Below are 27,860 nucleotides of genomic sequence, written 5' to 3' on the forward strand. Positions count from 1 at the left end.
TGGGGCCATGCAGCCATCATACCGCTCAGGAAGGAGACGCGTTCTATCTCCTAGAGATGAACGTACTTTGGTGCGAAAAGTACAAATCAATCCCAGAACAACAGCAAAGGACCTTGTGAAGATACTGGAGGAAACAGGTACAACTGTATCTATATCCACAGTAAAACGAGTCCTATATCGACATAACCTGAAAGGTCGCTCAGTAAGGAAGAAGCCACTGCTCCAAAACCGCCATAAAAAAGCCAGACTACGCAGACAATGCATCAAATATCATACTTTTTGGAGAAATGTCCTCTGGTCTGATGAAATAAAAATAGAACTATTTGGCCATAATGACCATCATTATGTTTGGAGGAAAAAGGGGGAGGCTTGCAAGCCAAAGAACATCATCCCAACCGTGAAGCACGGGGGTGGCAGCATCATGTTGTGGGGGTGCTTTGCTGCAGGAGGGACTGGTGCACTTCACAAAATAGATGGCATCATGAGAAGGAAAATTATGTGGATATATCAGTTGCAAATGTGTCTTCCAAATGGACAATAACCCCAAGCATACTCCCAAAGTTGTTGCAAAATGGCTTAATGGACAACAAAGTCATGGTATTGGAGTGGCCATCACAAAGGCCTGACCTCAATCCTATAGAACATTTGTGGCCAGAGCTGAAAAAGCATGTGCGAGCAAGGAGACCACCAAACCTGATTCAGTTACACCAGCTCTCTCAGGAGGAATGGGCCAAAATTCACCCAACTTATTGTGGGAAGCTACCTGAAAAGTTTGACCCGAGTTAAACAATTTAAAGGCAATGCTACCAAATACTAATTGAGTGTATGTACATTTCTTAATGTGATGAAAGAAATAAAAGCTGAAATGAATCATTCTCTCTACTATTATTCTGACATTTCACATTCTTATTATAAAGTGGTGATCCTAACTGACCCAAGACAGGGAATTTTTACTAGGATTAAATGTCAGGAATTGTGAAAAACTGAGTTTACATGTATTTGGCCCAGGTGTATGTAAACTTCCGACTTCAACTGTAGGCAATGTGCATCACTTCTTTCAATTAATTGAATCAGTTATTGTTTTGTTGCTCTAACCGGAAAGCTATACCTGTCAAACTCAGACATTTCTCTCAAAACACAGGGATGTTGATTCACGCGGGACTAGTATTAGCAGAGGACTTTGGAGTTTGCCAAAAAAATGTTTCTTATTCTGGTTAGTCAATGTACATTTAACCCGTCTAAATAATTGGCTACAGTTTCCTTGACATGCCATAGGCCTATTTGAAGTCCCGTCTTGACTCGGTTTTGTATAACGCCTCACAATCATCACACATTACATAGCAAGCACTTCTATCATCCTCTTTCACCACTTCACCAAATCTTTCCCAAACATTACTTTTCTGGCCCTCTCTTCTCTTTGTTTTCAACTCTCCTTTCACAGGGGACTGCAGGTTATGAGTTAACCCGCACATCACTAGCATGCACACGCATGCACGCACACGCACACACATACACATACACACATACACACACACACTAACAAGAAACACACACAGAACGTTGTGTTGATTTTTCAGTGTAACCATCATTAGTGTTGATTCAGATGTTGAATGAACACCAAGTGTTAAATTAACACTTGTTAGTGTAAACCCCAGTGTTGTTTTTAATAACCAGTGTTAACCCAAAACACACCCATCATTATCATATTTCCCAGAATGCTCCATTGCAGGTTGATTTTTAAAATTGTTTTTGCATGTACATTGATTGATTAATCTTATGCTACTCAAATATAAATAACATACATTTATCTCAACTAATCCAGTCTGCTACTTGAACTTATTGCACCCCAGTAGCGGTGCAATAAGATACAAATAGAAAATCACTGGGAAAGCCAAGCCAGCAAAAAAATCCATATTGCAACCTATGTTGTAATATTTGCGTTGCTTGCGCTATAACCCATTCGTTCATACGCCACTGTGATATACAATAAGGCAATGACAACAAAAATACAACACACACAGTGGCGGAATAAATTCAGCTACACATACTGTAGGTTTGTTTAATCACAAAACCCGGAGAGCAACATCTGTCCGGTGAAATCCACAAAGCAAATATTGCATGTAACAAACAGTTATATGACCTGCAGCATGGTCAAGCAAGTTCATGTTTTCGACAGTTTACTAAACAACTACTGATTTAGAACCACAGAGTTACCGCAAGTCAGCACAAAGACAACAGGAGCACTGCATCTGCTATCCAGAACCATTTCAACTTAAACATTTATTAAACCTCATCAAATCAACAAGGTCCGGAGCTGCTTAGTGTATACACTGAAAACAAAATTGTCCAATCAATGTTGCTAAGAATAAAATCAGTCCATGGTACTGATTTCTTTCTTTCTGTGTGTGTATGTGCGCAAGTATATATATATATTTTTAAACTCAACCTACTTGTAGGCTAGTTGAATGTCAATGCCATCCTCCTCTCGTTCATGTTGGCAAAACGGTCTATGGCTCTGTCATACAGTACACTTTAAGATTTGATTTTCATAGCCCACATAGCTAAAATGCTTGCTAGCTTTCTCTCATGAACCAGTTAAGTTTGCTAGCTAGTTAACGTGAGTCTACTAGGCTACATATTGGACTTCAATCATCTCAGGCCAGTGACACAATATAATCATTTAGGGTTAGATCAGAATCGGTGTCATAATCATTGGCCTGTACCACAGGAGGGGAGAATGGCTCATGATACTGGCCGGAGCGGAGCACATGGAATGGCATTAAACACATGGAAACCATGGAAACCATGTGTTTGATGAATTTGATACCATTCCTCTTATTCCACTCCAGTCACTACCACGTTCTCCCCAATTCAGGTGCCACCAACTTCCTGTGGCCTGTGAAGGGAATTAAGTCAAACCACAAGTCCAAATCCACATTTGGCCGATTTAGCAAGCTAGCTACTGCAGGAAATCAACACAAGCAGACCTATTTTTCTGACAATGATGACGTTTTGCTTAGGATGTGATTTGATTGGTGTGAAGCTAAATCCAACCTGGTCTCCTTTGGGGGGAGTTTTGCTGCACCAGGACAACCCACAGTTGAGCTCAGCTCAATGTTGATTGGCTAATTTAAAAAAAAAAACATTATCAAGGGAGGCCAAATGCTTACAGGCATCAATGGAATGCTACGGTCGCAACATGTCATACTCTTTTGTTCCAGACAGCATCAGAGACATGGGCTACACATACTGAGACAGAGGGGCTGTTTCCCTCGTTCGGATGACTGCTCCGGTGAGATTCAGCCATTTGCAAATTGACAGAACATGATGAAAACACAGAGAGATGAAATAAATATATTTCTTAGTATATTTTTTAATTTTAACATTTTTTTATTGGTCAAATATTTAGTGAAGCCTGGATTCCCTTGGCATCCATGAACACACACCACTGTTGCATCCATTACTGAATTGGTTGTTCCAGCTTACATGGTTTGAACTTTAAGTAGTTTCATATCTTAATCTTCCCAACCTGGCAGTCATTCTGAATGCAGGATGCAGGTGAATAAATATTCCAAATGATGGATATCCCCACTCTGGCTGGATTCCAATAGGAATTACACATTGCTTTGCAAGACCTCATAATGTGACTTACAAGTCTGACAACCTTGACTTTCAGGCCACTGTATTCGGGTTAAACTAGGCCCTCAAAAAAGGCATTATTTAATACTTGTTGTATTTTGTTAAATAATTTAATTTGAATGATAACATTTTCACTTAGGATCTCACTTTGTGAAGGCCACAGGACTGAAAATGGATGAATGCAACAGCCTGTCACGACAATGTCTCTGTTTCTAACAAATACAGTCATGAGTGGTATCTCTAAAATTCACTTGAAAGGCAAGGCACTCTGGGAAATATGCAAATAAGGCAGCGTGTTCTATTACGCTGATCCGGGTTGTACAGGGCAATGGCCCATCACGTCATCGGGCGAAAGTGGAGTGGGAGGAGAGGCCTCAAATCAAACAGTAATCTGCACCACTCTGTCATGTTGTCAAGAAGGCAGCATGGTGCATCATCCAGAAATATACAGTATATTTCTTTTACATAAAGTAAATATTTGAATATTCAAATTAGTTTTCATTGGGAAGGCAGATAAAGCATTTTTTTTTATTTAAAGCAATCACTTTTACATGTGAAAACACATAATCCTACTCATCATTCCCAGTGCTTAATTATGTTCCAAAACAAATACGATCACTTTTAAATCTGGTTCAAACTCCCCCTACCGGGGTAAGGTGGGCTAGATAAACAAACCCCCTCGGTGTGTTAATTCAACACTGAAAAGTGTTGACCTGTACAGACACTGGACCAGCGTTAAAATTAACACTATCTAGGTTTCTGTCCAATTGGCAATATTCTAATATTCAATATTCATGCCAATATTCTAATATTCAATATTCATGCCAATATTCTAATATTCAATATTCATGTCAATATTCTAAAATCTGCATAAAAACAAAACGTGCATTTTCCCACCAGAGATGTTTCCATCAAATTGACTTGTTGCAGATTACAAGCGAGTGTGCCCACTCCGATATTGGCATGTGCTCTCTAGTCACCACGCCCAGATACAGTATATGTATCCAGTTACTGTGTCTGGTTGCTGTTGGCTATCTGGTTGCTGTCTGGTTGCTGTTGGCTATCCAGTTACTGTGTCTGGTTGCTGTTGGCTGGACACTGTATAGTGTCCAGAATACTGAGCCAGTTACAGTAAGATAAACCACCAAATGGTATTTGAATCATGCGATAAAAAGGAAATCATTGAAATTGTCATATAAATTGATAACATACATATTTTCTTTCTTCTAAAAAAAATATTATTTTTATTTGTCAAACAGCTGCCAAGCATCAATGATCGTGTCACCAGAATCAGACCCTCGATATGTATTGGAAAGGAGCATCAAGCTCATCACCTTGCACTTTCACCACTCTTTGACGTTTATCATAATTGTTTAATCTGTAGCCTAATAAACTGCATTCTTTCCTGACCAATCGTAATGGGAGGACCACACAACATGTCATGGCATGACTCCAAGTTATTATATCAACATTTGCCCATAAAAGCGTTTCCACCTACATTTCTCAGATAATTCATTTTACAGACACAAAAAGATCACACCTTGTCTAGTATATTTTCTTTTATCAACATTTGGAACGTTTACAGAAAAATGTTATGTTTCTATCAGGCATGACATGAAAGTTTTTATCCGACATGTACTTAACTCGCTTATAAAGGTTGGATGGAAACCTGGTTAGTGTCAGTGTTGATTTAACCCTGTATAATATGCTGTGCACACACACTGAATCCAACACACTGGAACCAACAAGGGGGTCACTTTGGTGTTTTATTCTAGGCCTTAGTTTTTCCATGTTGGGCCAGTATGCAGCAAATATCAATTTCCTCTTTAATGATTTTCAGTGTCACGTAGGTCCTAAGATGTGCCTTGTCAGAAAATGTACCGAGGATTAAATCGAGTTCCTATTTGCATGTGACTTTTATTTGAGAAACCAAATTGAACTGTAGCTTGTAATGTATAGCATACAATTATGCAAAGTACAAACTGCGGACAACAGGGACTGTTGTCATCAGTGCACTGAGTTTGAATGCAGTGAGGGCCACGGATACATCATGTAAGTCTTTTCATTCAAAGGTGAGTCCTTTCATTCCAATGAACCATGATGTGCAGTTTTGTTCTGCACCGTTTCACTATTTCCTGATTGGTTTTGACTATCTATTTTGACTGTCACGGTTTGAATGAAATTGAGCTATCATTTTTATAGGTACTATAAACTTTATGAAGACCTAGGGTATATTTAGTATTCTGTTAACCATAGTAGGGACTTAGCCAACACTGTGTCAGCCAATTTATTTTTCCAGTTTCCAGAGTTTTTGCTAGATGTGTCTTGGTTGAAGGATGTGAGTCTAGCCTACGTTATGAATGTCAGCAGTGTTTTGGACATTTTTGCAAGTGTTGGATTTCAAATATAATCTCCTCTTAGTAACTAAAATGTTTAAAAAGTGTATTGAAACATGATAATTCACGTGGAGTATAAATTACTGTAAGTGGAAGTGACTGGCATTATAAAAGCCCCAAATCCTCCTGGAATATGTCTTGAAATGAGTCTGTTTCATGTATCAAGTATTTGCCAATGCAGTTTACAGTTCACAGTGTCCAGAATACTGACCCAGTTACAGTAAGACAAACCACCATATGGTATTTGAACCATGCAATAAAAAGGAAATCATTGACATTGTCATATAAATTGATAACATACATATAATATGATGTTCTTTCTTCTATAGAAGTGACTGAGGCTTTTGACTATCACCTATAGCTTAGGCCAGAAAATAGACCATCCAGTCGGACTGATTGACTTCTACTTCCTGCTGGGAATAGAAGGGGGAGGTTGAACTTGAGATAGAGTTCCTGAAAAAGCACATCCCTTTGGCAGGAGCTGCTCGTAACCGATAAACACTGGGACAGGAAACAGTGAAAGCATTTAAATAAGCCAGCAGGAAACAATATTTCTGTGTGTGTCAGAGAAGCAGCGGTGAGCTGTGATGTGTTCGCTGTTGAAGTTTTGACATCATTTGCATCTCTTCCATGACTGGTATGTTTACTAGTGTAGATAGTGTAGCCTGGATGCCTGGGTGCAACCCGATCCTGTGGTGTTTGCTTGAGCCTCATGTTGCAGTGGATTTTCAGGTTGACTGACGGACGGTGTTGTTTGGTTCTGATCTTAAGAGAGAGACACCAGGATGGCAGCTGAAGGGGCCACAGAGAAGAGAGCCAACTTGGTGGCATCTAAAGTCATGTGGAGTAACAGGGATGACGTACCTATGTCAGCACCAGAACGGTCACATGGCAGTGACAGAGCTGGTAAGACCTCTTTCCTATAGTCTATTGTTCTGTAGATTGCAGATTTTCAATTTGAGGAATATGACACTGTTAAGAAAACTGTGCGATATTAGAGACTGTAGATTGCATTTTTGGAACTGTCTAGAATCTCTATATCTATGTATTTGACTCAGACCTCGGCAGAAAATACCAGCTTTTTAAATACTAAATGTAGTCGAATATATTTTATATAGAGTTTCAACTAAAATGCAACTATTTTCTTTGATATTCAAATAAATGTAAAAAAAATAAAAATAATAATAATATTTCAAGGTAAACAAAAAAACTATTTATTTGATGGCTGACAAATATTTCAAGAAGAACCAAAAAGTACAATAGTTAGTTGAATTAGTCTAAATATATGATCATAACCACATGTTTTGGAGGGCTCTTAGATAGGAATCTTAATATAGCCTATAGGCTATAGCCTAGAATTAAATTCATGAGGGAGATGGAATCACCTCAACATTAGAGTAGACCACTTTTGCAGCTTCAATGACAAACAGATATATTTTCATAATGAGTGACACATAAGGTAATTCAATAACACTTGCCATAAAATTCTTATAAAAGTATAGTATCTTTGCGATCAGGGCCTGCCACACTGCAGCCTAGGATTGTTCAGGAATGGTTCCACGAACATGACAGTGAATTCAGCTTCCTGCAGTGGCCTGCCCAGTCACCACATCTCAATCCAATTGAGCTTGTGTGGGATGAAATGGAATGAGCTATTCTGAGTAGAGATCCACTACCAGCCAACTTGATACAACAGTGGGAAACATTGAAGTCAACATGGGCTAGCATCCCTGTGGAATGCTTTCGACACCTTGTAGAGTCCATGCCCAGACAAATTGAGGCTGTTTTGAGGGCAACATATTTGGAAGGTGTTCCTAATGTTTTGTACAACAAGTGAAGACAAAGAACCTTGAGGGTTCTATCCCTACCCCAGAGTTTAATGGGAATTTTTGAAAACAACCACTAACAAGAGCTAACCCAGTCACATCAAACTCTGAAATGACAGCTAACATTCACTTTTAATTTGTTTCAGCTATTTCGCATTGACATTTATATCCATATGAATGATGTTGCTGTATGATTTCACCTGGTCAGAACAATGGCTAGCTGACATCCGACACGGCTCTCTGGTTGGGGAAGATAAATGCTAAATGCTATCTGGAAGAAAGAGGAAATTCTGTGTTTAATAAAAGCATACACTCTTAGATAAAAAGGGGTTCTATATAGAACAGGGGTCTCCAACCTTTTCTAGCATGGGAGCTACTTACAAAAAATGAACCTGGCAAGCTACACATTTTTTTCTAGCTTTCAAAGAGGTACATTCTTCTCTTCTCCTCACCCTTGCAACTCTTCCCTGCTGTCCTTAATGTACAAGAGAAAGTAGTGCACTATGTTTTCTGTCAATATACCTGGTAAAATAATGGTTCATAAACAACTCTGAGGGCCCTATAAAATCAGAAATTTCCTTCCCAAATAATGTGTTATATTTTCCCAAATTACGTTTTCAGTTACATTTATCCTGGATTTAGATTTTTGGGTTTTTCAATCTTAAAATTGCAATTGTTCATAGAGAAACAACGGAATTGGATGTTCTAAGTCCATGTCAATGCTTAAATCACATAATACATTTTTTTTTTTAGGTCTGGAAGAAGGTCTGGAACAAATTTGGATTTTGAGAGTAATTCCCCTTTAATTGCGCATCTGGCCCTTTAATTGTGCATCTAGCAAGTGAGGAATGTGCATCTATTGTGCCGGTCTAGTGATGGTTCTGTAATGCTGCTGCTCGTTTCATGGCAAAGTTTGCAAATAACAAATAATAGATACAAATTATATACTTACTCATGATATACTTCTGCCAGGTAAGCCTACTTTGCAGTTAACATTTAATTGAGAAGGTTTTGGGGAAAGTATTTCTGTCGACCCACAAGACCGCTTATCATATAAACTGGCTACACACAGAGTGATAGACAAATGAACGCACCACAAAGATGGGCAATATTGCTGGAAATTAACTGGCAGATATTGTGTTAGACTTGGCTATTTAAGCCAATAGTGGCTAACCAGTGTTGGGATATTGTCAATGTTGAGTTGATAGAGCCCAACATTGGAGATGTCATAATACCCATAAAACCTAGAGGTCAAACAGGGAAATGGTTCCAATTGTTTTTCCACCATTCATTTTTCCCATAGGGGATTTTTAGAAACACTTAAAATAAGGGCTGTGTTTCTCGGAGGTTTACCCTGGCGGGACGTTTTGATAAGTATGTAAATCGCTCACGGACAAGTTGACTTTCATCAATATATTGAGCTCTATTTACTCTCAGATTCAAAAAGGCAAATTAGCATAAACTTGGATATAATGCAAAACTACAAATCCCTGCAAGCCATCTCGAGCTGACACATTTGCTAACAGGTATTGTGTCAAATTAAAACTTGCACAACAGAGTTCACAGAATTGTCCATTTAAACAAATGTAGCCAATATATTTATTACTACATTTAGATAAAATTAAATAGTTCAACCAGAGATTCTTACCTTTGCCTCTATTTGGCGGTCTTGTCCAGATCATCATGGTATTTGTAGTTCTTTATGATAGCCATATTCTCTTTTGGGGGGGGTGTAAATACAGGGATTATATTGATAAAAGTCACCTTGTCCTAGAGAGATTTACACAGTCATTTAAACGTCAGGCCAGGGTAAGACTACATGAAACACAGCCCTTATTTTAAGTGTTTCTAAATAACCCTATGGGAAAAATGAATGGTGGAAAAACATTTGGAACCTTTCCCTGTTTGAACGCTAGGTTTTATCAGTATGATGACTCATACTGTGGTACTCTATTACATAGTAGTTGGGAGCTTGTGATGCCTGATACTTGTGAGATTTGTTTATGACTGTTTGCAGTAGAACACGTGAAAGTTGCATGTACTTTAATAGTGGCCCAGCGGCTTAGGAGTGGTACCTGTGGCCGAATAGTGTCCGGTTCAAATCCTGGGCCGGGTTCTGAAAACTGGAGGGCTACTGGGTTCACATCCTCAAAACATTCCCCCACCATTGGTCCCTTGAGCAAGTCCCTTCAAATAATAAAAACAATTTAAAAAATACACAACATGCTCTCCATCCAAGACACATTGTTGTTTGCTGTAACTAATGGACTGTATTGTACTGGAAAGTCAGTCACTGTTGACATAGGCCATCATTTAAGTAAAGAGATGCCTCCCTGGACACCAAGTTTTAAGTTTTTAATGTCACATGCACAAGTACAGTGAAATTCCTTTCTTGCAAGGTTTTATCCCAACAATGTGGCAAACAATATCAATATAGTGCTATAAAGTAAAGTAGAACAAACAATATCAATATAGTGCTATAAAGTAAAGTAGAACAAAAACACCAGAAATAGAAATAAGAAGAACATGACAAATGTAAGCTATATACCAGTGCATATTTCCAAACTATGTTTGCATATAATGCCAATCAATTCTAAAAAAGTATGCTGGTATTCTTTTGTCCATTGTTTAACTGTGTATTAAATTATATTCATAGCTAAAAATATGATATTATATAATATTTTATTAATAGTAGTTGCTACATGGCCACAGGAAAATGTTTAGGGATGGGGGTGCTGCATATTTTTTGTCGACCCCCTAATTTATCAGCACCCCTACTTCACGAGGCTATGAATAGCCATAATTCATAAAAGGCACCATGCAGGGTTCTATATGGAACCATTTTGGTTCAGTGAAGAAGAACCTCTAGGATTCTGATCAAAGAACCCTATAAAAGCGTTCCGTATAGAACTTTTAGGGGTTCCATATATGAAGCAAGCGACAGAACCCTTTTTGGTTCGATAAGGAACCTTTTTTTCTAAGAGTGTACTTATCCCAGGTATGATTTCACATCCTATAAAAAAACTGATGAATGTTTCTTGGATAAGTCTTGATGTGTGTTTCCATGCCTTTTGTACAGGAATCTGTAGACAGAACAACGTCCAGCAGTGGCTTAGAAGTCATGAGTGAGTATTAGGAAGTCTACTTACAAGTGACAGATGTTATGCTTTGTTGATGGAAAATATCTAGAATTCATTCCCACCAATATTTACATAGTGGACTTTGAATTAATAGAGTTGTATTTATAATAGAGTTTATTGAACAGAGTTCATTTGCAGATAACTGATTGGGATTTCATAGCTCACTCCTTGCCTGTTTATTTTCCACATCTTTGTGTGCTGTTTGGGTTGGTGTGAGCCTCCTGACTACCCCTCCTAAATAGCGCTTGACGTTTACTTGCAGGGCGGATGCAAAACCAGACCACACCAGAGAAGCTGCAGCAGGTACGGCACATAGACATTTACTTTGATTTACTGAAGTTTAATACCAAGAAGGTTCATCTAAAAATGTTTGAGTCATTTCTCACGAGTCATTTGTTGTTAGTGCTGGTACAGTGGTAGTTCTATCTACAGTGTAGTTGCTCGTTGTGGTTATTTTGGTGACACTTACACATTGAAGTACATTCAATATTAGCCATAGACCAGTGGTTACTGAAAGATGTTTGGATTTAGGTCAAGTTTAAACTTGAGCATGACATACTACCAGTTGAGCTAGATTGAAACTGTTGGAAAATGTCAGTGTAAGAAATGTTACACGACAATACACAACAAGTCATTACAAAACCAATCAACTCATCCTGTAATGTAAAGGTTACAAATCAAGCCTTAGTATAACAGAGATATATGGAAATGTATTTGTATACGTAACTTGGAATTGTCATATTCACCATACATGGGTGTTATCTCTGGGTAATGAAGAGGCTGTGTAGCTAGAAAGGCAGAGACTCGGCAAGGCAGATAGATTCAAACGACATGCAAACTAGAACAGTGAAAACCATGGGAACGACATCTTGTTATAACCATAACGACACAAGGAGAGACCCAGACGCAGACACGGGAGGCAGGTGGTTTGAGTGCTGATATTTATTATAGTCCAAGGGGTCAGCAAAAGGCAGGTCAAGAGTTCATAACCAGGTCAGAGTCCAAAACAGTACAGGGCTGCAAGCAGAATGGTCAGGCAGATGGGCACAGAGTCAGAACACGAAAACCAGATACTTGGCAACCCACTGGTTGACTTGGCAAACAAGATGAACTGGCACAGACAGACAGAAAACACAGGTATAAATACACAGGGGATAAGTGGGAAGATGGGCGACACCTGGAGGGGGTGGAGACAAGCACAAGGACAGGTGAAACAGATCAGGGTGTGACAATAACTCTGTGCTGTAACCAACCAGCCCCTAAACATCCATTAAATGTCCTTTACTGTTGGTCTTAGCCATCACTGGTTTATTATGTCACACAAGACTGCTGTTGTTGATTCCTTTATCACTTTCTTCTTCTGAGGTCAGATTTGTATCTGTTAGAAGCTGAGTACAGAAATACCAAGTCTGCCTCTTTTGTCAGACTTGGTATTTCAAGAATCAGACGGTGATGTTTGTTATCTCATTCTGTGTTTGTGCTCTGTCTAATCTCTATTTCACAGTAAGGGTGTCCCCCAAATGGCACCCAATTTCCTAAGGGCCCTAGTCGAAAGTAAACTGAACAAAAATCTAAATGCAACATGCAACAATTTCAACGATTTTACTGAGTTACAGTTCATATAAGGAAACCAGTCAATTGAAATAAATTCATTAGGCCCTAATCTATGGATTTCACATGACCGGTCAGGGGCGCAGCCATGGGTGGGCCTGGGAGGCAGCCATAGGCCCACTGACTTGGAAGCCAGGCCAACCCAATGGGGAGCCAGGCCCAGCCACTCAGAATGTTTTTTTCCCCCCACAAAAGGGCTTTATTACAGACAGAAATACTCCTCAGTTTCTGGGTGGCTGGTCTCAGACGATCCCACAGGTGAAGAAGCCAGATGTGGAGGTCCTGGGCTGGTGCGGTTACACGTGGTCTGCGGTTGTGAGGCCAGTTGGACAATTGCACTCTACCTCAAAACATCTGTGGCATTGTGTTGTGTGACAAAACTGCACATTTTAGAGTGGCCTTTTATTGTCCCCAGCACGAGGTGCACCTGTGTAACGATCATGCTGTTTAATCAGCTTCTTGATATGCCACACCTGTCAGGTGGATGGATTATCTTGGCAAAGGAGAAATGCTCACTAACAGGGATGTAAACAAATTTGTGCCCAACATTTTAGAAGAATAAGCTTTTTGTGCAATGGAACATTTCTGGGATCTTTTATTTCAGCTCATGGAACCAACACTTTACATGTTGCTTTTATATTTTTGTTCAGTGTAATATATAGTATAGTAAAAACACTTTGGTGTTTTCTCTGAATCTCTTCTGTTTTTATGTTTAAAATATTACAGGGCTTTTAAAGAGGAACGCCAGCAGTGAGGATGACTTAGCGTTGGGCGTCGAAGGTAAATAGATCTTTCATCTTGTAGTCGTTGTTTTTAGGGTGACATGAACACCAGGTAGAGCCGAGGACAGAGGAGTAAGGTAAAAACAGGTTATGTGGTTGTAAACCATCACAATGATTTATCCACTGTGTGCTCAGAGGAACATTTGAGCTGTCTGAGAGTGGGTACACAATGAGAAAAATGTTGCTGAGGGCTGGTGTATTTAGGCGAGGGGGTAAAATATTGGCAGAGGAGAGGCGGTGTCTGTACTTCTTGCTAATCTCAGGGCTGAGCATCCAGCAGTAGACAGAGGGAGGGACAGTTAAGACCAGGATGAAAGCCTCAGAGAGACAGGGAGAAGACCATACCAGACCTGGGTTCAAATAGTGGTTGAAAACCTTCAAAATACTTTGAGCGTTTGCTCTAGCCTGCCTGGAATGCCTTGTGTTCTGGGTTTGGGACTGTTCTATTGGTTCTTTAAGACAGGCAAGTGCAATCAAGCACGGATAAAGTATTTGAAATGATTAACTAATATTTGAGCCCAGGTCTGGACTATACACACCTCCCAGGCAGTTCACCCTAAACATGGCTAAGGAAAATCACGCTGCTTAGCTTTGGCAAACACCACAGCAAATCTTATACAAACACAGCTAGGATCTGATGCTCACCAGTCCTCACTGACACCTACTGGGGGCTGTGTGTGTATGTGCGCGCGTGTGTTTGCCCGTATCCATGTACAGTAGCATTACTTCCACAGTATCCTTTCTTAGTCATCACTTAGGCCGGCCTCAGAATCGAATAAAATTGCAGTGAGACAGTAAAGGAAGAGAAGAAAGTGGAGAAGCAGAAGGAGACAGGATGTCTTAGAAGGGACAGCCAAGGATATTTGGCACAAACCACTGTATTTTCCTCAGAGACAGAGAGCACAGGGAGAACCTGTCCTTACAGAGAGGACAGGGGGTCAATTCCAGACACTGACCCAAGGTGAGATTGGTCAAGGCTGTCCACTATCTCCTCCCAGGACCGGCTACTCAAGATATTAAAGGGAGTGGCTACTTAGAAAGGCTAGTCAACCAAAAGGGACTGCTGCCCCAAACCCTAAGGAAAGATTGACCACCCCACAGACCACTCTATCTCCTCCAAGGAACTGCCAATGTACTCAACAGAAAGGTAAGTCAACTGAAAAGAATGCTACCCCAAACTCCGTCGTTAGATGGGAATATACAGTTCAGTACCCCTTGGCCTTGAAAAGCACCACCTTATCTGTGGATCAGGAGACCTGGTTACGTAACACCAAATGACATGGCACTTTAGGGAGTCAGCTCGGAACAGAACCCAATGGAATGGCATGCATCATCACCAACTTTCCAAACACTAATTTTAGAACTCCTCTTCAGATGGAAGAACTTTGCGGAACGAGACCTGATAGAAAATAAGAGTTGGATGTTGGAATCTTGGAGAAGGTTCTTGGACAAAAAAAGGTTCCGTGTAATGAAATAAAATAAAGCTTCGGCCGGCAGCACAGACCACTTTGTCCCTGTCACCATGCCAGGGTAAAATGGAGTCCCAACCTTGAATAGAGGTAGAGAGGACAGCCAAGAGAGAACACTGACTGAAAGAACACTAATGCCTAATATAGCTACTAAACAGAGCCATCCCAGAGACAGGATGTGCTGAATTAGCAGTTGTGACTAGCAGAGACACAGTGGATAACTAGCTCGTTGTCATTCATAGCAAGATATTCCAAATATTCAGCCTTGTTTGCTTTCAGGTCTAGATGATTTGTTATTTTTTTTCTCTTCCTCAGCATCTTTATATGGTAAACAGGGAGTGAGGACCGTCCAGGAATTTCTGAGGTAAGGAACTTTCCCTCTCTACTGTCCTGTCGGCTGGTTGCTGTCAAACTTTTGGCGCTTTGAAATGAATTGCAACCGAGGGTCTATACATGGCGAGATTACACATCCATGTATAAATAATTTGCGTCTCTCACATTTGATGTGATGTTATCCAATGTATAACTTGCATATATGATTACTATGGATAACTTACTATGCATAAATGGGTTAAAATGTTTTATTGACCCCATAAAAATACTAACATTTCTCTCAAAGTGAGGTTAGATTGATGTGATCCAAAATTAAATATGTTTAAACTCTGAACACCCTCACCCAGGGCTAATTTTCAGTCACTTGTCATTAACTGACTGGTAGTGAAGGGAACTGGCTTGATTGACAGATGTTGTCATAAGTTATGGATAATGTTCACATGATACATGCCCACCTGCCAGTGACTCCTATTTACCATGCAAATATAAGAGACTCACCTGACCTTCACAGAAACAGATGGGATACATCCCAAATGACACCCTATTCCCTATACAGTGCACTGCTTTTGACCAGGGCCCATAGGGCACTATGTCGGGAATAGGGTGCCATTTGGGACGCAGACATGGATGAAGGGATGGTTTGCATGAAACAAGAGTGATGACATAGACATAGATATGACATGACGAGGAGGAGAATAATATGAGATTATTGTTGCGTAGTGTACAGTAGAGACAACTCTAAACAGGGTTTAGATGAAGGAATTTGTGTGTGGAGATGACAGTGCGAGCAGTGTGATTTGGAGACCAGTGTTAATACAGATTATTGTTCCATTCTGTTATGGTGCATTGTAGTATTATACAGAAAAGTGTTCTATCATGTCTTTGTCTGTAGAAGGATGAGTGGCTAGCTTGTATGGAGACACGAGAATCGGAGACTGTTTGCAGCGGTGTTCTATCATGTCTTCACCTTTGGAAGAATAAATGGCTAAAGGAACACATACCTAAGATATGAGTCTAGATTCAGAGACGGTTGTCCTTCTATGATCATGTCTGTGTCTCCGTCATGGTCCAGGAGTTCCAGGTCCAGCCCAGTTCTCACCAGGTGGAACAGCTTGACCTCAGCCTTCTCAGCACAGTCGGCTCCACTCAGGTTAGTCATGTCGCCAACTCCAGGCGCTCTTTTGTTAACCAGTATTTATCCTAATTGAAGCGGTGAGGATCTGAGGCTGGATTGCAATTGCAACATACGATGCGATAACTGCCGTGAGGTGATGTACGTTTACAGAAAGTGTGCATCCCTCCGTGCGTGCATGCTTGTGTGTGTGCGTGCGTTTGCATGCCTGCCTGCGTGTGTGTTTGTGTCTGCAAGCACATGTGTATTTATGAGTGTGTGCATTTGTGTGTTATCCCAGTGTAATGGATGTGCTGAATCTGTGGAGTGATGACCCAGAGGAGGTCCTACTAGATCTGGGCTTCGGCTGTGACGAGCCTGACATCTCTGGACGGATCCCAGCCCGCTTCATCAACAACCAGTCCAGCGCCCGGGGAATCAACATACAGGTGTTCCTGGACGCCCAGAAGAACCGCATGGACATAGAGAACCCTGATGTCAGCAGTAAGTGATGTTACACTGTAAATGTACTACTCAGACATTCTGTCATATGCTCTTAAAAACACTGAAAACATACTGTAGATACCTTGACATGCTGTCATTCTCTTTATACACTTGACAAATACTGTACTGTAGTTATGTAATGTGCTGTCATATGATGTTTAAGCTAGCCACATACATGTTCTACCTCCAGGAACCTTGGCAACTACTGGCATGAACATGGTCATGGGATTCTTTTTGTGCTTTATGTGTTGAAACTGTTGTATTTCCAGTGTCCTCTCTGTCTCTGGTGAGAACACCGTGCATTTATTCCACCTGACGGAGACGGTCCTATAAGAATGATAACATGGTTAGCTGGTTTGCCAACTTTGCATCTGTCAACCACAGATAAATGTTAACAATCTCCTTCTCTCACCTCACCCACTCACTCACTCACAGATAGGTTCAGGCAGTTGGAGGTGCTGCAGCAGGTTACCACTGCGTTCTCATCCCTGGTCGGTGGTGCGTCTACAGACTCCCTCTCCGAGAGCGGAGTTCCAGCTTTAGCTTCAGCCGAGGCCAGGGAGAAGAGGAAGAGGATGGGCATGCTGCTCCGCCGGGTCTCCAGAAAAACCCTCAGCCAGACCCAAATCCAGACCCAGGACTCACAGGACACAAACCCAACTCCCCACAGTCCCGTAGCCCACTTACAGCAGCCCCTGGCCGGCCCCCCTGACAGGCGGACCCAGCTGAAACGAGCCAGACAGGGCCTGGCTGAGTGTATATGTCTGACCCCACTGGTAGAGGAGCAAGGCCTAGCCTCGGAAGCACCAGAGCCCCACTCGGTCCCCCAGGAGGGTGCGCTCAGGCTGGAGGTGGGGAAGGAGTATCAACCCCTGATCTCCAGTGGTATTCCAACCAGAAAGAAAAGTCCTGGGGAGGCCAGGGAGTCCTTTGAGATGGAGGAGGTAAATGTCAAAGTGTCACTTCAAGTTAAAAAATACTGGTGGTTTAACGTTTGTGGAAAGGGGTATAATATACTGAAATGTATTGAATTACCTCTTGCATTATATTGCTTCATCTTCCAGATTAAACGGTGTAACTGTAGTTGTACTACATATTATTTGTGTTTTCTTTCATGTCAGATCCAGAGCTTTGATGAGGGCAGTATTTCTGGGAGCTACATGGGAGCATCCGACACCACAGGTATGGGCACCACTGTTTTAACACTCACATTTCTTCAGTCCATTTTCCTGGTTTCTATAGTTCTTGTCAGTGGTTTATGCGAGGTTTTACAACGGAGATCTTAGACAGTAGCTTGTCTTTCATTAGTGTATATTTCAAAGAGCGCTAATGACATGGAAAGTATTCCCCTGCCTTGCTGTTAAAAAGTAACCTACTAAAACAGTCCTCTAGCTTTGTAAACACAATTCTCTCTCTCTCTCGACCAGATAAAAGCTCTCTTTATCTAATGTCTAGGTTTATTTTTAAACTCTGTTGGCCCTGACTCTGATGCCAGTTTTCTCTACCTTCAGCATGGAACAATCTCCTATGGTGAAGAAATGCAAATATACTGTAGCAATTAGACTGCCATCATTTTCATAAGGGGTTTTAAAACACGATGCCAACCAGCAGTGGGGGTTGGTGCCGTTTAACATCAGGGAGATGTCATTTTTAATGAGCATGGCCTTATTTCTATTACAGGATATTGGATGACTGTCATTCATATTCCATTTACCCAGCTCAATGTAACATCGATAGGTTTAGGCTACTACCTGGTACTCCAGGCTGACATCCGGCCGTGATTGGGAGTCCCATCGGGCGGCGCACAACTGGCCCAGCGTCATCTGGATTTGGCCGGAGTAGGCCGTCATTTTAAATAAGAATTTGTTCTTAACTGAATTGCCTAGTTAAATAAAGGTTCAATTAAATACTCAAATGTGCCCTATACCCATCATGAGGTTGCAACAACCTAGCCTACAAATGAAAGTTTATAATGTGCACCGGTTGAGAGACAAATTGGAGTAATCCAAGTGGACACATTCAATATGGCCTTGCACACTTTTGTCTGCAAATAGCTAAACTGGGGTGTAGTCATTAGTCCAAACAGTTGTAAAACTTAGTTTCTATTGGACAAATTAAGGTAGACCCCCACCCACCCACCACCTCCTGCCGTTTTAAGAAACGTTTTGCAACAGAGTCGGAGGAAGGAATACACCCCTGTTCACCCGAGCACACAGTTCACTTTCATAGCAGCCACATACAGCATCATCATCACTTTGCTCATTGCATTATTCCTTCTCGCATCTACTAGCTCCTCTCCGCTCACATTTTCCCCTTCAGTACACAACAGCTGTCTGACCAGGCACAAAAACCTCTCCAAGCCAAACCTTCATACCACAACCAATACACAACCTACATTGTCACCATACTAACGTTATAGTCAACAGACTAGAACTAACGCGTTAGTTAACCTCCAATTCATGTGTACAATCATGCAGTACAGCAAGTAGTTTAGCAGTTACACCGGTGGCCCCCTGGTGGCAATACATTTATAAAAGTGAAAGCTTACCTTGACTTGGAAGAGTTTCAGTGTTGGATAGCCGTAGCCAGCTAGCTAACATAAACAGCATTCCTCTGAGTCAGGTTGTTGAGTAAGCTAAATTAGCTGCATTAGCTAAGTATGTGGAAGGTAAACAAAGAAGAGAAAAATATACCATGAAATATACAGTGCCTTGCAAAAGTATTCATCCCCGTTGGTGTTTTTCCTATTTTGTTGCATTACAACCTGTAATTTTAAATAGATGTTTATTTGGATTTCATGTAATGGAGATACAAAATAGTCCAAATTGGTGAAGTGAAATAAAAAAAACAGGAAAGTGGTACGTGCATATGTTTTCACCCCCTTTGCTATGAAGCCCCTAAATGAGATTTGTTGCAACCAATTACCTGCATAAGTCACATAACTAGTTAGATTGCACACAGGTGGACTTCAAGTGGCACGTGATCTGTCACATGATCTCAGTATATAAACACCTGTTCTGAAAGGCCCCAGAGTATGCAACACCACTAAGCAAGCAGCACCATGAAGACCAATGAGCTCTCCAAACAGGTCAGGGACAAAGTTGTGGAGAAGTACAGATCAGGGTTGGGTTATAAAAAAAATATCAGAAACTTTGAACATCCCACGGAGCATCCTCAAATCCATTATTACAATTTTTTAAGAATATGGCACCACAACAACCACAAACCTGCCAAGAGAGGGCCACCCACAAACTCACAGACCAGGCAAGGAGGGTGTTAATCCGAGGAAACCAAAAGATCAAAGATAACCCTGAAGGAGCTGCAAAGCTTCACAGCAGAGATTGGAGTATCTGTCCAAAGGACCACTTTTAAGCCGTACCCTCCACAGAGCTGGGCTTTGCGGAAGAGTGGTCAGAAAAAATCCATTCCTTAAAGAAAAAAAAACAAGTGAACACATTTGGTGTTCGCTAAAAGGCATGTGGGAGACTCTCCAACCATATAGAAGAAGTTACTCTGGTCAGATGAGACTAAAATGTAGCTTTTTGGCCATCAAGGAAAATGCTGTGTCTGGCGCAAACCCAACACCTCACATCACCCCGAGAACACCATCCCCACAGTGAATCATGGTGGTGGCAGCATCATGCTGAGGGGATGTTTTTCATCGGCAGGGATTGGAATGATGGATTGCACTAAATACAGGGAAATTCTTGAGGGAAACCTATTTGTCTTCCAGAGATTTGTGATGGACGGAGGTTCACCTTTCAGCAGGACAATTACCCTAAGCATACTGCTAAAGCAACACTTGAGTGGTTTTAGGGGAAGCATTTATTTTTGCCTTGAAGAATAGGAAATAATCCCAGTGGCTAGATGTACCAAGCTTATACAGACAACCCAAGAGACTTTCAGCTGTAATTGCTGCAAAAGGTGGCTTTACAAAGTATTGACTTTGATACAAACCACCCAAAACATTTATTTTAATTCCAGGTTGTAAGTCTACAAAATAGAAAAAGGGCCAAGGTGGGTGAATACTTTCGCAAGCCACTGTAGCTCTCTCTCTCTGTGCTGCTTCTCCTTAATTTTTGAAGAAATTAGCTATGGTCTTTCTCTCTCTTTGAGTCACCTACTCACCACACTTAGCTGTAGCGTATGCTTTCAGTACTAGACTCACTATCTGATCCTTTGATTGAATGGACAAGATGTTAGTTCATACTACAAGAGCTCTCATAGGCTGGAGGATGTCCTCCGGAAGTTGTTAGAATTACTGTGTAAGTATTTGGCAGGGTGTGAGAACCATGAGCCTCCTAGGTTTTGTATTGAAGTCAATGTGCCCAGAGGAGGATGAAAAATAGCTGTCCTCCGGCTACACCAGGGTGCTGTTGAGGCTACTGTAGACCTGTTTATTGCAAAACCATATGTTTTAATCAGTTATTTGGTGACGTGAATATATTTAGTATAGTTTTATCTAAAAAGGATAACTTTTTAAAATGTTTTTTCTGAAATTCAGTGAGTAGCTAACTGAATAATCAAATTGTCATACCTTTTAGTTGATTCACCAGGCAAAGGTGAAGTTCTGTTTATTGCCCTGAGTCATAGTTCTCCTTTATACTTCAGATGATGAGTCTGATTGAAGGATATGATTAAAGTGATGTAATTTTCCATGAACTCTTTCTTTCTGTCCCTCTCTACTCTCTTCCACCTTCTCTCTGTAGCAGTGTGTGTGATGAGGACTAACAGCTGCCAGTCTGACAGCAGTGGTTTCCTGGAAGAACCCTTCATCCCGTCCATTACCCAGCATCCCTCACCTGGACCCGAGCTCATGAAGGTTACACGGAGAACATTCTAGAAGTGCAACAATCTAGGCGTGTTACTTTTAGTTAGTTCTACTGACTTACTTAAACTTACTTTAAGTTATTGCTACTAACTTATATACTTCACCAGCCCAAAATATTAAAATATATTATTGAATTGATATTCTGTCTATTTCATGGTGCACAATTTAAGAGGTCATTCATTAATTTAAACTGACAGTGTTTGGTTGTTGTTTAAGGCTTTGTCGGGAATATCTGGAGGCAGCACTGACAGCCAGATCACTGTAAAAGGAGCTTCACCCCCCTCGTCCCCCCCATCCACTTCCCTGGACCCTTCCCCTCCTTCCCTCTCCACGTGCCACCCAAGACCCGAGTCTCCTCTATACAGACCAGAGACAACAAGCCCTACAGAGGAGACACCCAGACACCAGGATTCCCCCACACCCCACTCCCTCCTCTCTGATGCCTTGGAGATGACTAACTCTGCGTTTGGAGCCAGGCCAAGCCTAATGGAAAACACTGTCACTGAGGAAGATGGATTCTCTTCGGCCTGCTGTGCACCTTGTCATAAGCCAGACTCTCCGTTACGGCACGTTATTATTATCATGAAAACAGATAGAGAAACAGAACACTTTACTCTGGAATCAGAGGAAGCTGTTCCAATAGGAGGAGAGGAAAAGGCCATAGCGGAACAAAGTGGTAATGTTCAGACAGGAACAGAGGCTGTTGGTGATCAGGACACCGATTGTTATGGGTCACATGAAGGCTCTCTGATGGACTCGGTGGCTCTGGTGCAGATGAAGAAAGAGATGGAGATGAAGATGGAAGTACAGATTAGTTCTGGTTTGGAAGGTCCAGTGTTGGGTCCTGTCGCTGTTCCTGAGGTGGTGGATCAAGACTCTGAGACTGGATCTGTTTGTCAGGACCGGTCCTCTGAAGACCCTCTATTAGGATCTGACCCTAACCTCTCAGCAGTGCTAAGCCCTGCCTCCTCTCTCCCCCCAGCAGAACCTCTCTCTGCCTCCTCTCTCCCCCCAGCAGAGCCTCTCTCTGCCTCCTCTCCCCCCACAGTGTACTGGGAAACAGGTGGCTCAGAGATTTCAGAGGGATCCTCAAGCTTGGTTGTCCAAGAGCCTGTCCCACCACTAAATCAACCAACAAACCCATCAACAGACCTACCTCCAGGCCCAGCTTTGACCTCACCTTCAGAGCAAGTGTCACTTCCATCCCCAGCCTCTTCCCCACCACCATCTCCGTCCCCAGCCTCATGCCCACACCAACCTCCAGCCTCAGCTTTTCTGGCAGCATCCAGCTCATCTCCAACACAATCCCATTCCCCAATCCCAAACCATTCTCTATCAGCCCTAACCACAACACCAATCCCATCCTCAATTCCAAACTCACCATCAGCCCATTCCTTAACCGTAGCTCCATCTCAAGCCCCAACCCCACTCGTCCCCCACAGTGGTGCTTTCAGGTCAGGCCGATCTGTGTCTGTCCAGATGCCCTCCTCCCTTCCCTCTGTCTCCCACTCTGCCCTCCGGAGAGGTGCTGTCCCCCACACCCCCTCCCCGCTCGGCCCTTCCTTCGAGCCCCTCCCCCTGACTGACCTGACGCTCCGGCAGAGGCGGAACTCCTTCTCCAGAAAGACGTGGTCAGATGCTGATGTCTCCCACTTTGCAGAACACAGAAACACTGCGGTTGCCATGGGAAAGGCAGACATGACACCTGAGACGATATCCCTCCCGTCCCCCTGCCCCTCCCCCTCCATGTCATCGTCCAATCGGTGGCTGTCTCGCGACGGTTCACGAAGATCCGGAAGTTTCCAGATGAAGTCCACCTCCTTGGACACTGGGCTGTGGCAGGAGGAAGTGGGGGAAGAAGTGGGGGATGAGGATAGACGGTGGGAACGAGCCCTGTTCTCTGGGCTTTCCTGCTGCTGCTCCTGTGATAACCGCTGTCGCTGCTGTTCTCAGAACAATCGCCACAAACCGTCCTCCGTTTCAGCTTTCCCTGTAAGTAACACACACAATTCAGTTACGCACTCTTGTCAAACCCTAAATTGATTCACACAGGATGATATCTGAAAAAAAAGACTAAATGATAATGCAACCTCACTCATCAAAATGTCTGCAACAAGTGCCCTTTTCTATGGCTACATCCAATCATTAAAATAGTTATTTAATTCCTTATCTGTATATTTATAGAATATTAGGTAAGGAGGCATTGAGGCACATCACGTGTTTTTCCTGTTGACACGATGAACAAATCCTCTTTGCATGTTAGAATCTTTATTGGCCCTTCTAAAGATGGTGGTTTGGTTTCATATGCAGCAGTGGTCATTTGCATGTGAATGCCTGTTTTGCGTGATGAGCAGCAGTAGAGGAGGAAGTTCACCACTCGCTCTGGCTCTTTAGTGGCCTCAAGCACAGCTCACTTCTAATAAAAGAACACTATATGAAAGGTCCTATTCACCAAGAATGGTCAATAGGATTGGGGTTGCTACTTGAGTCTTTAGTAGACCCCTTTCTGTCTCTCACGTAATGCCGGTTTTATGAGGGTGACCACCATTGTGCTCTGATGGAAATGATGTGTTGAGTAGGCTACCGTAATCTTTGTGAACAGCTGAATTTGATACTTCTGAGAACAGAACATCTACACTATGGCCTTCATATTTGTATTGAGCCCATTTGGTTGTTCTAATTGGCTTAATAATCAACCTCTTCGAGCTAGCCACTGCAATTTCGCTAATAGGCAAAAACAGACCTTTCCTCCCTTGTGCGCTGATTCACTGTACAGTATTCCTGACGTTGTGTTGTCTCTATCCTCTCTCATGATATTATTCTGTATAATCCTCTGTGCAGTATTCACTGGATGAGCTGGAGGGGATGATGCACTGTATGAGGAAGTTCCGCTGCGTCCTGACAGACATCGAGGAACAGCTGTCAGAAGACCAGGCCTCGGTGTACAGCTCACTCTCTGACACTGACAGGTAGATAATACCCCCTCTAGCGGACGCTTTAGGCTACTTCACCTCACCCATATCATCTCATTTAGAGTGAGCATTGAGCAGGCTTGGGTATAACGAGGACAGCTTGAGACTGATGTTTTTAGTGTTATGTTTATGCTGCAGGGTTGGAGTCAGTTCCATGTCATGACTTAATTGAAATGTGACTGAACTCAACCCTGTTTTGTTGGCTAATGATTTCGATTTGACATACTATGGTGTCACCTTTTTGTGTCCTCTGTGTCCCTACCCCTGTGTCCTGTCTCAGAGAGGAAGTGCGAGACATCTTGGAGCTGAGGAAAGCTGTGAAACAGGAAGCTGGAGAGTTGGAACTGCAGCTCACTGACCTGGTTCATCGCTATGACGACAGCTTCAAAATGGTAGGTTACACAGACACACCCCTGACTGTGGATTATATTGATGAGAAATGAAAACATTGGCTACGTTTTTCTACTTTGCCTCAGAACAATAACTCCCTTTACACTTTCCTTCTATTACAGCAGTTAGTAAAAATGTGTTATTGTGTACTACATTTGATAGAAACTAGAGATCGGGATCAATATCCAAAGGAATAAGCATTTCAAAGCCATGGACGACAGCATAAATGGGCATAAAAACAAATATCTGAGAACTGATAGTGAATTGTGATGTTGTTCGGTTCCATAGAAGATGCACAGACTACTCGATGAACAATCTCACCTCTACACCCAGCTAAGGCTCCTGCCCCTGATCCCCACAACCACATCCACCCCTGGTTCTGCCTCCTCCAGGAGCATGGCCACTCAGTGCTGCCTGCTGCCCTGGCTGCCTTTGACGGACATGTCCAGGCCACGCCCCTCATCGCAGGCCACCTGGGATTTGGAGTCCAGATCAGCTCTGCCAGATTCCAGTTCTATGGGCCAGAGGCTAAAACATGGTTCTACAGGCACCAAGCCAGACAAACTGGACATTGTGGGTTTCATCCAGAGAGTAAGGGACCTTTGACCCCTGGTACATACACAACCACATATCAAAATGTAGTTTCAGGTTTACTGGATGAAAATACAAAAATGTTTTGACTGTGTATTGCTTTACATTTTTGTCTTGATAATGACATGTTGTCACATCTCTTTACTGTTTTTCAGCTGAAGGAGTCCATACGCCACTCTGTCAATACTGACTCACTGGAGTAAAAGAGAGGTGGGGTAGCCCTGACTGACAGATCTAGGCCAGGATTCAATCCGAAGCGTTTCATAGGGCTGCGTACAATACAGGCGATAATTTGCCTTTCAAAGGCATTTTCCTTGACGTTCGCAGAGATCGCTTTCATGGTAAACGCTGTGCATGTCGGCTCAGACGTAAATTACCTTTGAAAAGTCTTATAATAGTGCTCTGCTCTGTAACACGCCTTCGCGTGAATACCAGACCTATACCCTCTAAACTTGACTGAAAAAAACACTGCCTGTGTCCTCACCCACCCGTGGATTGTTTTTCTGTCTTACAGATGCAGCTTCTGCTGTAGCTTACTGAAGATGATCTGCTGTCTAAGTTAGTGTGTCCAATCAACCTGGACTCGGGTAGATGTAACATGATAAATGTAAATCTGTCTCCCTCCATTTAGTATGATATGTTAGGTGTGGTAAGGTATGTATTTCTTTGTGGATGTCCATCATCCATTATGTTATGAATAACAATTCATATGATATGTTACGAATTGCAATTTGTACAATATGTCACGAAATTGCAATTTAAGTATGATATGTCACAAATTCCAGTTTGATGTGGCTAACCTTAACATTAGTTAAGTAGCTTACGTTAACTAGGCAAAGGGTTAGCTAACATGCTAAGTAGTTGCAAAAAGTAGTACGTTTCAAAATAGCTAATTAGCCTAAATGCTCAAGTTGTCCGGGATGAGATCGGAAGACGCAACCTTAGAGATGCTAGAAGTTTGCATTATATGCCCACCTATCCACCCCGACCCACCACCCTCCCTTCGTTTTTGCCTCATGTAACCTTACCAAACATACCATATCATATTAATTTGAGTGTCCTGGATTTACGTTGACTATGTCTAGTCTATGAAACCAGGCTGGTGTAATCAATGGATTCCATTACTACCAAAGTAGTCCAGTGTCCACATGATGAATAAAGAGCATGAATGCATGAAATCATGTGTGCTATATCTATAACGTGCCAATGCATAACATACTGTACATAGAGTTTGTGTGTATTGTCATTCCCTACGTATCAACAACAGCATTCGTCTCAACTAAGGGTGTGTTCTCATTCCTTACTGTGACATGAAGTCTCCTACTGTTACCTACCTGCATCAATGCTCTGGGTAAGACAGATCCCCATCCACATGAGATCCATGCAGTATGTGTATGCTATAGAGAGGAGCTTCTCTCTGTGTCACCCCCCGCGCTCTGGGTTATGTCCTTATTAGCACAAGAGGTGGTCTAGCTCACGTCTCCTGTCTCTTCAGACCCCAATTAGCAACTGTGTAGTACCAGCCTGTGAGCCTGATGCATTTCATGACCCCCTCCACTGGTGCTCCCAACTTAAATGCAAGAGAACCACATGCCATTTAGGAACACAAGAAAATAAGTATGTTTTATTGCGAAACAGCCTACTGTATATAGAGCCCCACAGTGGAAGTGTCATAATACCCATAAACCTAACGGTCAAACAAGGAGTCAGCTTGTCCTAGAGAGATTTAGATGGTTATCAAAATGCCACGCCAGGGTAAGCCTACACAAAACAGCTCTTATTTTAAGTGTTTGTAAAATCCCCTACAGGAACAAGGAATGGTGGAAAAACAATTACAACCATTTCCTTGTTTGACTGCTAGATTTTATGGGTATTATGACTCATACTGTGGTACTCTATTGGGCCTAAGAATTCTTGTTACTTTTGAAGCAAATGTTGTGCCCTACAAAGTAATATGTATATTAGTTTATAATAAAATGTTGATAAAGTCATTTGTGGAATATTATGTTTCCACATTCTGTAAAAGCACTATTTTCTATTGAGATGGATTCCATAGAAAATTGCACACTTTCTCTTTAAGAAGGTCAGGTTTGTGATGGCATTTGTCATTCAACATGGTGCTTTCAAGACAACTGGGAAAAAAACTAAGTCTAATCATGACGTCAGAGCTCTGGAAAGTAAGTATGGTAGCTGCAGCCCAATAGAACCCCATAGTGGAGGTGTCAAAATACCCATAAAACATAGTGGTCAAACAGGTAAATGGTT

At 42.0% G+C, this 27,860-nt stretch overlaps 1 protein-coding gene across 7 annotated transcripts; it reads left to right on the forward strand.

Annotated features, from left to right (window-relative positions):
- Positions 1-6,567: 6,567 nt before the first annotated feature.
- On the forward strand, positions 6,568-27,586 carry itprid1 (ITPR interacting domain containing 1). Of its 7 annotated transcripts, none has more exons than XM_024374675.2 (16): positions 6,568-6,672; positions 6,768-6,941; positions 10,941-10,986; positions 11,264-11,304; positions 13,339-13,392; positions 15,179-15,227; positions 16,269-16,346; positions 16,609-16,811; positions 17,247-17,755; positions 17,933-17,993; positions 21,521-21,633; positions 21,859-23,634; positions 24,484-24,611; positions 24,895-25,006; positions 25,293-25,595; positions 25,751-27,586. In XM_024374675.2, the coding sequence occupies exons 2-16, from the start codon at positions 6,821-6,823 to the stop codon at positions 25,796-25,798; spliced, it is 3,642 nt and encodes a 1,213-aa protein (XP_024230443.1). In that variant the 5' UTR covers positions 6,568-6,672; positions 6,768-6,820; the 3' UTR covers positions 25,799-27,586. The 7 variants fall into 7 exon arrangements, with proteins under 7 accessions (XP_024230443.1, XP_024230444.1, XP_024230441.1 ...); XM_024374676.2 differs by having other exon boundaries at positions 6,569-6,672; positions 6,807-6,941; positions 25,293-25,616; XM_024374673.2 differs by having other exon boundaries at positions 6,569-6,672; positions 6,807-6,941.
- The last annotated feature ends 274 nt before the right edge of the window (positions 27,587-27,860 follow it).

Source organism: Oncorhynchus tshawytscha, linkage group LG16, assembly GCF_018296145.1.
Source record: "Oncorhynchus tshawytscha isolate Ot180627B linkage group LG16, Otsh_v2.0, whole genome shotgun sequence".
Taxonomy (NCBI): domain Eukaryota; kingdom Metazoa; phylum Chordata; class Actinopteri; order Salmoniformes; family Salmonidae; genus Oncorhynchus; species Oncorhynchus tshawytscha.

What these genes read in the sequence shown, in the direction of transcription:
- itprid1 (XM_024374673.2), top strand. An exon ending in ACATGGCAGTGACAGAGCTG is followed by an intron (nt 6,942 to 10,940) that starts GTAAGACCTCTT and finishes CCTTTTGTACAG; the next exon opens with GAATCTGTAGACAGAACAAC. An exon ending in AGTCCTTTGAGATGGAGGAG is followed by an intron (nt 17,756 to 17,932) that starts GTAAATGTCAAA and finishes CTTTCATGTCAG; the next exon opens with ATCCAGAGCTTTGATGAGGG.